Source organism: Mytilus californianus, unplaced genomic scaffold (assembly GCF_021869535.1).
Source record: "Mytilus californianus isolate M0D057914Y unplaced genomic scaffold, xbMytCali1.0.p SCAF_10, whole genome shotgun sequence".
Taxonomy (NCBI): domain Eukaryota; kingdom Metazoa; phylum Mollusca; class Bivalvia; order Mytilida; family Mytilidae; genus Mytilus; species Mytilus californianus.
In genome coordinates this window covers 4,365,437-4,378,254 of record NW_026262582.1, presented here as the reverse complement: position 1 = coordinate 4,378,254, position 12,818 = coordinate 4,365,437, and the positions used below count along the sequence as shown (strand labels likewise).

Sequence of the window (12,818 nt, the reverse complement as noted above, 5' to 3'; positions counted from 1 at the left end):
TTATGTCATATCTTTTGAATATTTTGACCATATGAGAACTTAAACACCAAAGACAGCTAAAACTTGAGCCATACGAACCCCACTTTAAACAAAAACCGGTGTTGATCTCAATTAGAATAGCATGTAATAAGAAATGAAGTGAAGATACACGTAATTCAAAATAATTAACATGAAATATTAATAATTATCAGCAATTTTTTTTGGTATAATATTTTTCTAGTAATACGCATGATTAAAATTACCATGTTGTTTCCGCATGTTGTTCCATCGGCCGGTATTACTAGAGATAAACTGGATCCTCCTGTTGAGCACCATAATCCTGTACAAATATTGTCGAAGTTGTTACTGTATATTACCTGCAATGAAATGTTTCTGTATAATATAAGTTTATTTCTAAAGTGTTTAATGTTTTCTAATTTCTACCTGATAAAAATCATGGCAACAGCAGTTTCCAATGTTGAAATCTGGTTAATTCATTAGGAGGAAACAAATCGAGGCATAAAATTAAGAATGAAAACGGAGAATGTGTAAAAGGGACAAACCGACCAAAGAAGAGAAAACAGCCCAAGGCCACCAATGGGTCTTCAACACAGTGAGAACATCCCGCATCCGGAGCAATTGACAAGTTGATTACATTCAAATCCGATCTCCGTTATGTGTAGATATTTGTAGATTTGTCTACTGAAGAAATACTTCTCCAAGTTGAAATGATATCCAAGAACTTTGTTTCCTCCTATGGTTTCCCGTTTTTGCAGTTGTTGATTACAAGGACAATGAAGCTGTTGAAGCACAAATTCATAGTGGTACGGTCGAAGTCACCGCTTCTAAAAATTTACGGGCACCATTATAAGGTGGTTGATCATATGGAATATCCGTGTCGGAGCCATTTTCCGGTCCTCATTTCCTCAATTGTGATATCACCAAATGAGTCAAAAGACCACAGTGTACTTACCATGCACTACTTGTCCCACATTTGTAACAGGATAAACATACCAATCCGGAGCACATGAGTTCATCCCCAGTATGTATACGCAACACGCGTCTAATGTTTTAACTTAACACCCTGGAATCGTTGATGAGTTGTTGCATGTTAATAGATATAATGTGGTATGAGTGCCAATGAGACAACTCTCCATCCAAGTCACAATTTGTAAACGTAAACCATTATAGGTCAAAGTACGGCCTTCAACACGGAGCTTTGGCTCACATCGAACAGCAAGCTATAAAGGGCCCCACAAAAGACTAGTGTAAAACCATTGAAACAGGAAAACCAGTGGCCTAATCTATATAAAAAACGAGAAACGAGACACACATCAACAAACGACAACCACAGAACATCAGGTTCCTGACTTAGGACAGATACAAACAAATGCAGCGGGTTTGAACGTTTTATCTGGCGCCAACCTTCACCCTAACCTGAGACAGTGGTGTAACAATATGACATAAAAGGACACACTATAAAACATTAATTGAAAAAAGGCTCAACTCATCAAAGTATGAATACTAACAGATTTAAGACAAAAGTTAGACCATGAAAACCAAATTACCAAATAGCTAAATTATAAACCACAGAAAAATATATCAAAGCCAAAACCAGTATGAAATAATTTTGCCAAACAACCTCAGATTTAACGTCCCCATCCGACGGACAATGGCTTTGTTTATGTCTTTATTAGTTTATATTCTCTCTGCTTTTCTTCTTAAAGTAAGACTTGGATGGTTCTCCAATATATTAAAGGACCTTTTTTAAAATGGCTAATTCTGTACAATGAAAAATATTGTTTTTAACTTTAAAGATAATTTAGATATTAAATTGTACCCTGCTAGCATAAGACATTGACCCAAATATCAGCTGACATTGTTTATCTATGGTAAACTCTTGTCCTATAGGGTCTGACATGTACTGGTAGATATCTATAATTGACTGTGATGTACTGGACAGCAAACAATTTGGTCCTTGACTAAAACAAAAAAGTGACAAAGTAGTGAAAAGCGTTTTTATACACATTATTAGTTTGTTAAAGGATCTGCTTACCCTTCTAGTGAACCTGAGATCACCCCCAGTTTTTGGTGGAGTTTGTGTTGCTAAGCCTCTAGTTTTCTATGTTGTTTTTTTATGTGTACTGTTGTTTGTCTGTTTGTATTTTTCTTTTTTAGCCATGGCTTTGTTAGTTTATTTTCGATTTATGAGTTTGAACGTCTCTTTGGTATCTTTCGCCTCTTCTTTACATATATTATCATTATACAATGACATTATATTTGTGTTCTAATTGGCTGATAATAATCAAATTTTATTTCTTAATAAACTGCAATATTCCTGATTGTACGTACTAGTACTTCACTACAATGCATAGGGAAAACAAACAAAAAGCTTGATATACTTCTTAGTTTCATAGTTGTAGCACATTATTTTGATGCATGCTTCTTTTGGTCATTTTATAAGGTTGTAAAATTGTTGATGAAACAAACATTTTTAGTAGAAGCGTTTCCAAAATGTGATTCTGTCAACGCCTTTAGGCACTAATTAATTTACAAAAAAAAAGCATTCAATTCTTTTGTTATTTTACCTTTTTCTTAAGTGAAATCTAGCAAGCCAACATTAGAAAAAACAAGTGTATGAGTTCTGTTTGTCATTTAACAAAAATTAAGTTAGCATAAGGATTGATATAGGTATTTGAGTATATGCAACATATATGGGTGTCATAAATAATCATACTGTGGATTCATTAATATTCGTTGGATACCAATTTTGGTGGATTTCGTTGGTATAGGGGAACCACGAATTTAAATGTTCAACGAATTACAAATTTTCTTAAGGAATGTACGCAGACTTTGTCAAAACCACGAAATTGAATATCCACGAATATGCAAGTTTTCCTCAAACCACGAAAATTGGTACCCACGAAAATAAATGAATCCACAGTATAACATTTGCACAATGTTGGGCAATATTGATTTAGATATTATGTGGTTTGCAAACAGGTAAAACAGTTATTGTTTGTCTAGAATATTTACTGTTCTCTGTGGAATACAATATCAAATAGAAGCTCGATATATTAAATAAAATTAACGTGTTTATTCTGCAAGAACCAAATTATATTAACACTGGGAACCTTCGTTTTTATTATATATTTTACAAGTACGATATAAGGTACAGTTTCGCAAAGTAAATATTTTTTTAAAAATTATACCAGAAAATACCTCAAACATTCAATTAAAGGCTAATTGTCACAGGGATATTCATCGACCATGTAAACGACTACTAGCATTTGAAGTCAATGTTAAGTCGATAATTATATCAAACACTTTGGCATGTTCAGTAGGTCAAATTTACTTTGAGCATTTATACCAACTATACTTTACATTTGTTTTGTTTCCTCCATTTGACATTTAACATTTGATACTATCAACTTTCCAATGTTAGGGTGAGCGCTCAACTGGCAATAAATTTTCAACATCCTCAAATGAAGCATTTACTTGCGTTGGAAGTTTTTTATTTTGTATAAGTAATCCGTTCATACTCGTAAAAAATCTAATTTCCTGAGTCTGCATTTAAAAGATATAAGGAGCATGTAGTTCAGTGGTTGTTGTTGGTTCATGTCTGTCATATTTGTTTTTCGTAAATTGCTTTGTTTTAAATTAGGCCGTTAGTTTTTTCGAGTGAATTTTTGCATATTTTTCCTGTTGGGGCCTTTTATAACCGACTACACGGTATGGGTTTTTCCCATTTTTGAAGGCCGTACGGTTGCCTATAATTGCTTTCATCCACTTCATTTGAACTTTGGTGAATAGTTGTCTCATTGGCAATCATACCATATCTCCTTATTTTAATATAAGAATGTCTAGCATGGAAAGCAAATTCAATACAAAAAAATTGTTGAATTATTTGGAGAACTGGTAATTGACTGAAATTTTTTATTTTGGCTTTGAACAGGCACTATGCAAATGAAAGCTGTGGGTTTAACCTTGTTTACTACATTTACTTATACATATGCATCAAAACATCGCGATAAAAAAAACTTTATCATAGGTACAGAAACGAACGATTGTACAGGTATTTTTTGGAAAATACAAACATTTAATCATAGTGTTCAATTGCTTACATTCCTTGCAAACAAATTTCTATCAATGCAAAACAGATAATTATATCAAGATAATATTTAGATGCTGGGTCTTCTACTATGTCTACATTCGATCACGTGATTCCTCTATCTTACCTATTGAGTTTATCTATCACTGTCTGTATCTCTGCAACAGAACAGGATGAGAAAATCCAAGGATGTCTGGCTGTATCACCAAGCTTAGCACTTCCGGTAGCGGACATGATGAATGCCGCACTTTTATTGCACACATTTTGATCCCCATCATGAATAGCACCAAGACTAAAAAGATAATTTGTAGATATTTCATGCATGCTCATGACGAGAACAAATAAACAAAAAGAGGGATCTATAAATATCAAGTGGAAGACACTATACAAGGTCCATTTAAAAGGAAATACGAAGGATGCAATCAAAAAAATACATTGAAGCAATAGTAGTTTACCATTGTTAAGCGTCTCCTGTTATACACGCATCACCCGCCATGAGAGCCATAAAGCCAGATCTAGTGAGGGAGATGAACAAGCAGAATTCATTCTTACTGAAAATTTTGGTGTTCTCTGGATGGTATGAGTTGTTTAATAGGGTAGGTATGGATTTATTTGCATATACAATTACTCTTCGATGTTATTTTTGGTTATCATTTACATTTGTACTTACCTATGTCCTAATTCATGAGCTGCCACAGTTTGTGATATGAAATTGAAATTGTCGTGTACGAGAGACTGACTCAACGGAGAACACATTGCACCAAGATAGGCAACTCCTATAATTTAGATGAAGCAAGATTGACTAAATGGACAACACCATGCACCAAAATAGGAATAACATACAAGATACATGCAGTTGTTTTCCATTCGTTTGATGTGTTTGAGATTTTGATTTTGCCATTTGATAAGGATCTTTCCGTTTTGAATTTTCTTTGGAGTTCGGTATTTTTGTTCTTTTACTTTTTACAATGTATATAAAGCAAAAATCTTAAAATCATATATATGCTGTATTTAGACCCCTCTAACAAGAAATTTTTTTTGCTTGCACACGTATAAAAATTGCGGTTTTTATCCACCGCAATCATAGGTTTGAATGTTGTTTTCAATTTAGTCTTGTTTATATTTTTTCGTTTGGGCTTGAATAGATTTGCCTTCGGGTTTATATGATCCGTTCATCCTATTTTGACTCCTCAAAATTCAAGAGTCTATCCTAAATTTAGGTAAATTATATGGACTTCCAAATACCGTTTCGATTCCTAACACCACTGAAGAGACATTAATTGTCGAAATCCGGATATGGTGTACAAAAATCTTTGCACCTTTTGTTTGCGTTATACCATCTTTGCCGCAAGTTTATTGTTTACTGTTTGGTATAAATTTATAAATAAGATCCATTTATTACACCTGGTGATCCGTTTATTTGGCAATCGCCAATGGCAGTCGGCAGGGTTTAAGAACATTTGTTGTTCGACCTGTTAGTTAAATGCGTTTTGTTAAAATATACTTTTTCACTCATTTGGTCTTTTGGAAAATGTTGTTTGTGCTGTATTTAGACCCCTCTACCAAGAAATTTGTTTTGCATGCACACGTATAAAAATTGCGGTTTTTATCCAACGCAATCATAGGTTTGAACGTTGTTTTCAATTTAGACTTGTTTATATATATATATAATTCGTTTAAATAACAGCCCAACAATGTTAGATCTGTAAATTTGCGGAAGCAAATTTTTTGCTCTTCCCTGGCCGGGATTCGAACTCATGCTAATGAGATATCGTGTCACCAAATCGCCTTGCACTATGCCCGACGCGCTAGACTATATATATATAAAAAATTATACCCCCTTCAGAAAATATGTTTTAAAAATATTATCGATGAAGCATATTTTAAGACCACGTTTTTCGAACACTTATAATATCGATAGGTAGAAAGAGGTAGCTGTGACGTCATAAGTGGAGAATAAATTAATATTTTTCTATCTGAAAAGAACACTAGAGTATTTTTTAAAACTACTGTACAGTAAAATCAATATGCAGTTCCATACTTTATAACATAATGTTTTGGTAACTTAGCATTCAGTGACATGAACTGCCTTGCCAAACACATATTTTTACATTGGATGTCATATGCAACATTTTAATGTTAAACAAATATACTTTTGTTGTAATTGCTCTGTTTTTTTTTAAATCGTATTACAATCTATGTAAAAGGGTCATGCATGTTTACCTCCATCATAGTATTGGTATGTTTTGAAAGGCTATCAAATACTTACCACTGGCACTGGTTGAACCACCTCGCACAAGCTGGTACCTAATAAGTATATATGACATTAATTATACTAATTTTGTGTAATTATCTATACTTTTTATATATTTTTGGTCTCTTGTGGAGAGTTGTCTCGTTGGCAATTATACCACTTCTTATTTTTTATATTTGTAGTATTCATAGGGTTAGTTTTAGGTCATCAGACAGACCATCTAGAGATGTCCGAAGAACTACCCAGAAATCCCTCTCTTCCGGTAATGAACTAAATGGCTATACAGACGACATATTCTACAGAAGAGCAATCGGCCGTTCCTGACTGCAGGAACGACCATCCAAGGTATATATCGGTCTTTAGATATACTCGGGATCACAACATTGGCACTGCGAGCACTTATTTGCGTGGTGCATTGCAATTAAGAGCTCGTTTTGTGATTTGCGGCGACGTTCGCTTCAACAGTGTTTCCCGCGGAAAAGGATTCGGGGGAAACCTTTGCCGATCGTTTTATGTTGTGTAATACTCTGGTAGAGAATATTACATAACATAACAGGGGTTTTGCAGCGCGGTAGAACCCCTTTTTTTTGTGTAGTATTGAGTATTTGTTGTTTTTTCGTATTTTCAAGACGACTTGGATCACGTGACCTGGGAGGAACGGGGAACCAGTCGTGTTGTTATTGTTCTGTTTACCTCTGATAACTTCAGACCAGAAGGGCGGGTTACCAGTCGTATTATTGTTCTGTTCGCTTCCGCTACTAACCGCAGACCAGAAGGACGGGTTACCCAAAGCGGAAGTATTTGTTATTCAATAAAATAAAATAAAATAAAAACATCTGTATTATTAAAAGTGTTGGTTGTTGTTGTTTATTGATAAATAAATAAACTTTGTTGAAAATCAGTGTTAATTTTTTACAGTTACAAATGTCGGTTGTAAACCTAAACACTTGTAGCTTTCAAGAGTTACTCCAGCTCCCAGGTATAGGCATAAAAACTGGGGAGCAAATAATGGACATTAGGGAGAGCAGGGGCTTTGTGACCGAGTCAGACTTGGCCACAATCTCCCACCTACGAGTAACAAGGGGCCTCTTATCCAGGCTGGACTTCAGCCCAAATGGAGGTGGCCAAAATATTGAGCCACCACCTCAGCCCCAAGGCAGGCATGGTGAGGCGTTAGACAGGGAAAACACTCTCATAGACTGGGGACACATTGCCCCACAGGGAACACCATCCCAAGTACAAGGCAAATCTGCATTTCGGCAAGAAGCATGGCACCAGGGGCAAAGTCCAGGGCCCTCGGAAGGGCCCAGCCAGATGGACTCTGCCTTCCTTGAATATAGTCCATATCCCGGGGATGCTAAAGCTAGACCCGAACCCACAGGGAATTGGGACGGGGGCTACAGGGAACAGTTGCAGAAAAAAGAGTGGAGTCACCATATTGGTGACCCAAAAAAGGGTTATCCCCCTCACCACAGAGGTATTATTAGGAACAAGCCGTATTTGCCAGGTAAAGACAGTGCGTGGGACAAAAATAAACCGACCTATGGGGAAATACCTTCATACCCCATGGGTCACATAAGCAACTATGCAGGTCAGGGGTCAGCACCCTGTAATCAACCAGCTCACACTGGTGGGGTACAGTATGAGACACCCCGCAGTAGGTATGGCAAGTGGCAAGACAATTAGGGGGAAGACACAAGGCAGGCCCCATCACAAATCTATGGAGAGAGGCAAGACAATAGGGGTGAGGACAAAAGGCAGACCCCATCCCGTGCCTATGGGGATAGGCAACCCCAGAACCAGTATATTCAAGGGGTCACCGCAGGGGGGAGCTATGGGCAACAGGCCTACCAAGTACCATATATTGAGGATAGGCCTAGGGAAAACACAAGGGGACCCGACAGCAGAGGTGGGGCACAAGGAAATTCAGGTGGCGTCTCTAAAGTTACCAATGCCCCAAAAAATATTAAGTATGACGGGAAGGGCAACTGGCAGGCCTTTTTCACAAAATTTGCAAGGTATGCGGAGGTTTGTGAATGGGGTCCACAAGAATGCAAGGACCAACTTTGCTGGCGTCTTGAGGGAAAAGCCAGTGAGTATTATGCCCTCATAACAGAAAGAGACCAGGAGGTCAGTTATAGGGAGCTTGTGGAGAAGCTACGCAAGCGTTTTGGTTTCAAGGCGCTCCCCGAGACTGCCCGGGTCCAGTTTAACAATGCCCGGCAAGCCCCTGAGGAGTCTGTTGAGGACTGGGCTGATCGGGTGTTGTCCTTAGCGACCAGGGCATTTAGAAACCTTCCTGACGATTACATGTACGAGCAAGCCATAACACGGCTGTGCCAGGGTATTGAAAACAAACAGTTGGGGGTGCAAGTCTCTAACCTTCAGCCCCAAAGTATTGAGGAGGCCATAGATAAAATACGGCTATTCCAACATAACACCCAGGCAATATATGGCAAGCCAAATCGGCGTGAAGTTAGGCAGGTAACTGATGGGCAGTATGAAGACCACCCTGAGGCCTTCCATGAGTATCAGGGGTCCCCTGAAAGGGCTACCATGGCCCTTTAGAGGGCTCCAGTCAGTACATGGAAAGTGGAGTTAGAAAAGTCCGATAAGAAGTTTGAAAACAAACTTGATCAAGTCCATGAAAAATTAGACGACATGATGGACCAATTCAAGCAACTCCTCACAAGCCCCATGGCAGGAAGCTGTTCACCTGGCAGACAGACAGGGACAGAAAGTTGCCACCACTGTGGGGAGAGGGGCCATTTCAAAATGGAATGCCCAAACTTTGGAGGTAAGTCCGTCTCAGGGAGTCCCTCCACTGATAGAGGGCCTCTATTGGAGGGAGTGTGCTACCACTGTTTGAGGCCTGGACATGTTGGGAGAGACTGTCTGGATTTACAGGGGAGGGATAAAACTGTTGCCTTGATAAATCAGTTAAGCAGAACTGCAACAGGACCATTAAACTTAAACGGGACTACTCAGGAGGCCGGAGTGTGTCCCCGCAAATGAAGTTAGGCCTCTCAGTAGTTGAGTCTGTACCCCAAGGCAGAGTAGCGGAGATGGCTATGGTGGGCCCAGGGGTAGGTGCCAGGGACAGAGAGGGGAACAGAGAACCCAGTGTGTCGGTGAGGGTTAGAGCAGAGATTGAGTCAGAGCAGTGCTCCAATTCTGACAGGGATGCAGCTCTTTCAGGCAAATTGGACTGCTACTTATTAAAATGTCTTGCAAACATATTGAGGCATGGTGCGCTGGAGTTGGACCACATCCTTCTCCCAGGTGGGTATTTGTTGGTGGAGGAAATCCTTAAAAGGGACCCAGGCTTTGCCGGGTACTCCATACCTGATATTCATAAACTGATTGAGGATGATGTGGACAGGAGGTTCACTTTAATACAGGACACAGACAGTGGTCTTTGTAAAATAAGGGCCAACCAGGGGTATTCCTTGATGATGGATACCCCATCCATACCATTAGTAGAGACATGTGAGGGGCCCCAAGGCAACTTAGTTGATTCAGCAATGCTCACAGTGGATAAGGAGGGTCCAGTAGCCAATATTAGGAGGGAACCGAAAGGAGCTATCTTGGCAATTGAGAATAGCAGTAGCATTCACATGTGCTGCCACAACAGAGACAACTTTCGCAAATGTGAGGAGACCCAAGAAAGTTGGGACTCCACCTCAGATGATGAGGCAGATACCACTTTGGTAGAAAGAGCCAGTGATGAGAAGATAGTCACAGTTTGCCCGCAATATAAGGGTTCGACATGTCCTACTCCTTTAGTTGACGGCAGAATGACTGACAATACTGAAAAAGGTCGCACACCCATCACTTTTGTGGACCCTTCCTCAACTGGAGAAATTGACAGAAAGGCTACAGGGTCCTCCACGGGAGCAATTAACAAAAAGGCCACAACTAAAAACAACAGTCCAATCAACAAAGGAACAGTCATTAGTATAGAATCTTTATGTGACAAGGACTTATTATCTGCATCCGTTAATCCAGAAAACCCAAGGTTGAGTTTGTGGTCACTTTTTAAAGCAGATAATGTGGGCACTAGCTATTTTAATCTGCAGCCGCCACAAGTAGACAGTGGGACACCAGTCTTTTGTGTGAGCAATGTCACAGTTAGATCAGGTCCCAACAGAAGACAGTGGGATCCTGGAATTCCCTACCTTAACAAAGGTATAAATACAGTGCAAGTGAGGAAAAATGAGATCAAACTCTTCACGATGGAGAATGGATCAGCACAACCTACTGGGTCCAACTATAAAGAGGACATGCAGCCACTAAGTGGCCCGGTCTTAGTTTGTATAAAGACAGGGAAGAGGTGGCATACGATCCAGAGAAGAACAATTTACAGTTGTCTGGGTTCCCAATTTGTTGGGAACCCATTGCACTAAATTTTAGTGTATCAGTAGACCCATGGATACAAAGGGTCTGGTTGGGGGATAGGTTGTATACTTTTTAAAAATTGTTAGGGGATAGGGTGTATACTGTTTATTATAAATTGATGCTTATTTTCTCTAAATTTGGTATGATTTCCGTATTTTGTTAATTTTTGGCAAAATTCACAGGGCCCACCTCAGTAGAGAGGGCCTTATTAATAAAACTGGGGGGAGTGTAGTGTTCATAGGGTTAGTTTTAGGTCATCAGACAGACCATCTAGAGATGTCCGAAGAACTACCCAGAAATCCCTCTCTTCCGGTAATGAACTAAATGGCTATACAGACGACATATTCTACAGAAGAGCAATCCCATCCAAGGTATATATCGGTCTTTAGATATACTCGGGATCACAACATATTTTTGATTCGTACTGTACAACACTAAATAGTACTAGACTTGTGACATGATGTCGCATTTAATATTGTCATTCAGCCCGCGAGTTACTTAGAAAATATTTGACTAGGAATAAGGTTTCTTTACACTTTTAAGTAAAAAGTTGACATTTTACGTTTATGGCTGCTCTTTTTAGAAACCTTTGGCTTCTTTGTCTTACATAACTTTACTCTTCTGATTGGTTTTAAACTTTTACTGATAAAACTGCACTTAAAGGACAATTTGTTAATATTTGCATTCATATTTTGATTGCCCCGCCCCCCCCCCCCCCCGGACCCCCCCCCCCCCCCCCAAGGAAAAAAAGACTAGCAGGCGTTTTTTTATACCCCCAGATCTGTATCCCTGATATAAACGGCGGTAACTGCCTCCTCCGGCGATTCTTCATCAACATACATGTTCTAAACAGCATGGTTTAAATGGAACATTTCAATTCGACCTTTTTCCCAATATATAGGTTTATAACCTCGGAGCCGTAGATATTGTATGACTGTAATGCTACAGTATTGTTTGTATTTTCAACATTGACTTCAGTGTACATATTTTCACAGAAATGCGTGTTATTTGTGTCCAAACATGTGTCATCCGAAGAAACAATGAACATCAACGTTCTCTGTGTCACCATGTAGTTCATTTACTTATGTTAATACCGATACTTCTTGCTAATAAAGAAAAAAATTCAATATATCTTTTCCTAAATTCACTTACTTTGTGAACAACATGGTATGATCTGGGTTTGACAATGATTGGGAATTCTGTTGAACCCAGTTGCTGAATATTGCTAAAGTTGTATCTGGCTCTATTCTATCTTCACCTGAAGGCTGTGTTATCTTTCTGTTTTCTGTCCAGTATGAATCACTTGGTGTCTTGTAATAAATAAAGGCAACTTATTAACGCTTATTTTATGAATAATTAAAAAAAAACATTGTAGAGGGAAAAGGGGAGATCTGTTCTCATGTAAACCTGGTGGAAATTCAGTACATTTTCTGCCTGTACAAAGTTAGACTATATGCACATGTTGTTTGTTGTATCTTGTCTTTGATTATACGCCTATATTTGTTCTCAAAAGAGTCGAGTGTTGACAGGTGTCAAATGTGGAGCAGGATCTGCTTACCTTTTCGGAGCACCTGAGATCACCCCCAGTTTTGGTGGGGTTCGTGTTGCTTAGTCTTTGGTTGTCTATGTTGTGTTTTTGTGTACTGTCGACTTGTGAGTTTGAATGTCACTTTGGTATCCTTCGCCTCTTTTTGACGTGTTATTGTAATGTTTGATATTTTAAGTCCTTGTCATCCTTTTTGTGTATTATGTATACTCATAAATAGAGGGGAAAAGATCGACACCAAAGAGATAATAAAACTCATTCGTCGAAAACGAACACAATGCTTTCTTAAATGTGTGACCTGTCATTTAAAGCATATTATTGGAACCTTTCTTTTTAATCATTAGACTTAACACAAAAGGTTAAAGAATAGAATTCAATTATAATATCTGCTTTCTTTTCGTTTTCACGTCAAGTCTTGTCCGCTTTAAAAGATATGAGAAGATGTGGTATGAGTGCCAATGAGACAACTCTCCATCCAAGTTACAATTTGTAAAAGTAAACCATTATAGGTCAAAGTTACGGCCTTCAGC

General features: G+C 38.5%; 1 protein-coding gene across 2 annotated transcripts in view; it reads right to left on the bottom strand.

Moving 5' to 3' along the window:
- LOC127717485 (uncharacterized) overlaps nt 1-12,818 on the bottom strand; it is a 42,242-nt gene that overhangs the window by 14,683 nt on the left and 14,741 nt on the right. For both annotated transcript variants that reach the window (XM_052223152.1, XM_052223153.1), the window contains exons 8-13: nt 11,895-12,052; nt 6,360-6,397; nt 4,761-4,866; nt 4,218-4,382; nt 1,820-1,961; nt 243-356 (exon numbers count right to left, since the gene is read on the bottom strand). In XM_052223152.1, coding sequence (XP_052079112.1) covers nt 243-356; nt 1,820-1,961; nt 4,218-4,382; nt 4,761-4,866; nt 6,360-6,397; nt 11,895-12,052 — 723 coding nt within the window. The remainder of the gene's footprint in view (nt 1-242; nt 357-1,819; nt 1,962-4,217; nt 4,383-4,760; nt 4,867-6,359; nt 6,398-11,894; nt 12,053-12,818) is intronic.